Source organism: Acomys russatus, chromosome 3 (genome assembly GCF_903995435.1).
Source record: "Acomys russatus chromosome 3, mAcoRus1.1, whole genome shotgun sequence".
Taxonomy (NCBI): domain Eukaryota; kingdom Metazoa; phylum Chordata; class Mammalia; order Rodentia; family Muridae; genus Acomys; species Acomys russatus.
Window position 1 is genome coordinate 15,024,201 of NC_067139.1, and position 3,386 is coordinate 15,027,586.

Below are 3,386 nucleotides of genomic sequence, written 5' to 3' on the forward strand. Positions count from 1 at the left end.
AGTTGATGTCCTGTCAGGTTGACATCTGCGCTAAGAATCACAAAGTTAACTCTGGTTAGGACTATGACCTTCCTATGATCTTCAACTTGCTAATGTGTAACTGGCCACTTTGCACTTCCTAAGCATACACTCTAGAATTTAAGTGGGCTACGGTGGGCTGTATCTGTTTGTGAGGTTCTTCAGAAAATACAGTCTAATTTCTTTTTTCCCCAAAGAGTAAAGTTGGACTAAAGGATTCGTGGTTGAGAATAAAAAATCGCTTTGTTTACTACTGGAACTTAAACCTTTAGCTTCTTAACGCCCTTTGGATTTCTGTTTTCTTCAGGTGCATTTTGAACAGTGTCTGTGACCAATTTAACCCAGAAAAAAGCAAAATGGCCCTTAACTCTTCTACTGAAGATGGCATCAAACGAATCCAAGATGACTGCCCCAAGGCTGGCAGGCACAGTTACATTTTTGTCATGATCCCCACACTCTATAGCATCATCTTTGTGGTGGGGATCTTTGGAAACAGCTTGGTGGTGATTGTCATTTACTTTTACATGAAGCTCAAGACTGTAGCCAGTGTCTTTCTTCTGAACCTCGCCCTGGCTGACTTATGCTTTCTGCTGACTTTGCCGCTGTGGGCTGTCTATACCGCTATGGAATACCGTTGGCCTTTCGGCAACCACTTATGTAAGATTGCTTCGGCCAGCGTCAGTTTCAACCTCTATGCAAGTGTGTTCCTGCTCACCTGTCTCAGCATCGACCGCTACCTAGCCATTGTCCACCCGATGAAGTCCCGCCTTCGTCGCACGATGCTGGTGGCCAAAGTCACCTGCATCATCATCTGGCTGCTGGCCGGCTTGGCCAGCTTGCCAACCGTCATCCACCGAAATGTGTACTTCATCGAGAACACCAACATCACGGTTTGCGCCTTTCACTACGAATCTCAGAATTCAACCCTCCCCGTAGGGCTGGGCCTGACCAAGAATATCCTGGGCTTCATGCTCCCGTTTCTCATCATCCTCACCAGCTACACTCTGATCTGGAAAGCCCTAAAGAAGGCTTATGAAATTCAGAAGAACAAGCCAAGAAACGACGACATCTTCAGGATCATTATGGCGATTGTGCTCTTCTTTTTCTTTTCCTGGGTTCCCCACCAAATCTTCACGTTTCTGGATGTGCTCATTCAGCTGGGCGTCATCCGCGACTGCAAAGTCGCTGACATCGTGGACACTGCCATGCCCATCACCATCTGCATAGCTTACTTTAACAATTGCCTGAACCCTCTGTTTTATGGCTTTCTGGGGAAAAAATTTAAGAAATATTTCCTCCAGCTTCTGAAATATATTCCTCCAAAGGCAAAGACCCACTCCAGCCTGTCTACAAAAATGAGCACGCTTTCCTACCGCCCTTCGGATAATATGAGCTCATCGGCCAAAAAGCCTGCGTCTTGTTTTGAGGTAGAGTGACAGGTTCAAAGCCTCCTGGCAAAGTAATGCCCTGACAGAAGCCAGGGCAGCATCTGACGAAATGGCTTGCTACCAAAGGAACATTCACCCTGGCCTCAGGATCTAAGCAGAAAATGCATTCAACAGACTGTACGTGTTGTCTAAAGCTCTGAAAGAAAGCTTTGACAAACCACCGAGCAAAGCCGCTCATTCCTACATCTTGCATGAATACATGATGGTGGCCCAAAGAGTCAGAAGCTGGACGGATTTGTGGAAAACAATTTGCTGGCAGAACTGCCATCTCACTAGTCTCCTTTTGCTATGTTCCTTTTGAATTCCACATGAAGGTACGTAGAACGTATTAAATATTTAGACAAGCGACAAGAGATGAGAGGTCAAGATTATTTGTTCTGCTCACTTCCTAGAGGGCAAGGAACATTTTTTTTTTTTTTTTTTTGGTCCCTTCAGTCATTAGCAATGGCGACCCACTTGTATCTGTTACTACACATATTGTGCAAAGATTTGCTAAGCTGTAGTCACCAAGTTTCAGGACCCCTTTGTAAAATTAAGCCAGTGTCTTAGAAACGTGTACTGTCCCTAAACAATGCCAGCTAGTGGTGTATTTATGTAGCAGTGTTACCAAAGTCATACATCAAAGTCACACTGCTTGTAATAACTGTGACTTCCTAAGTACAGCAGCTTTATTTCAAATCTGAAAAGTGTATACAGTTGGTGGTGAATAGACTATGTATCATACAATCTGCCTTGCTCTCTAAAAAAGTATATATTCTCACATGTATGTACATCTATAATCTCTAAACCGTTATTTGATGAAAATCTGGCAATGTATGCTACCTTGAAATAAAGTAATTTTATTGTAATGTATCTAATCTTCATTATTTCAAATAGAAGCCAATCTACCTTTACAACGGCATGGATGTAAGTACAAATGTATTTTTATTTTACGTTTGATTTTGTTGATGGTTTAATATGGTTAGATATAGGTTTTATATCTCACTGTTGAAGAGATCAAGAAGGAACCAGTTTGTCTTGCTGAACAATGTAGGACAGACACACCATTTTGAATTTTTGAAGGTATTCATACAGCAACCAAGACATTGTCATTGCTTATAAAATTAAATTAATACATTGTTTTACTCATAAGTTTTTAAACAGTTGGATGTATCCAGCTATATACATGGCCATTGCAGGAAATTTAGAAGCTCTAGAAAGCACAAAATAATAGTGATACCTAGTTCTTCAATGCAAAACAAAACCCATTCATTTATTTTAGGCCACAAATAAGAAGCAGAGTGATTTGAAATGGTTAAAGTCTTCTGAAGCCTTAAAGCCCACCCCCAGTGACATATTTGCTTCACCAAATATGTCACAGCTCTTAATTCCCCAACCCCTGCCCAGCCACCAACTGGGGCCTACGGTTTTTGTAATCATCATCTATTCATACATATGTGAATTATAATGCTGGACTAATAATGTCTATGCAATTCTGTGTACAGGTTTGTCCTTTGGTATCATTGCATAGTACTTAGTGTCCCATTAAATCTATTTCCTTAAATATGTCGACACTATTACAAAATACAAGCACACCTATAAAAGTGTCTTTTATTTTCCAGATGCAATAGTTGTTTCAGAGGCTTACTGCTTCCATATGCTAGCCTAAGCCCAGTTCTGGAAGCTTCTAGACTCTGTACAATCTAATCTAGGCCTAGAATGCTTTCAGCCTCTGAGACTTACTGCTGAATAAGCTCATTCTTTGGTTCTTTCTGAACTCTGGCTGGCTGGTTCAACTCAGCTGTTCTACCTCAGACTTCCCCCCAAGCTGACTTCTCTCAGATTCTGACTGAATTGCTCTGCTTGGCCTCATACTAACTGTAGCAATCTGTTCTAATCTGGCTCCTTCTCACTCTCTGGCTTGTTCTGTCTTCACCTGTG

The 3,386-nt window shown here is 41.7% G+C and overlaps 1 protein-coding gene across 1 annotated transcript; it reads left to right on the top strand.

Annotated features, from left to right (window-relative positions):
• The first annotated feature begins 294 nt into the window (after positions 1-294).
• On the top strand, positions 295-2,316 carry LOC127209852 (type-1 angiotensin II receptor A). The gene has a single exon (XM_051169487.1). The coding sequence runs from the start codon at positions 375-377 to the stop codon at positions 1,452-1,454; it is 1,080 nt and encodes a 359-aa protein (XP_051025444.1). The 5' UTR covers positions 295-374; the 3' UTR covers positions 1,455-2,316.
• The last annotated feature ends 1,070 nt before the right edge of the window (positions 2,317-3,386 follow it).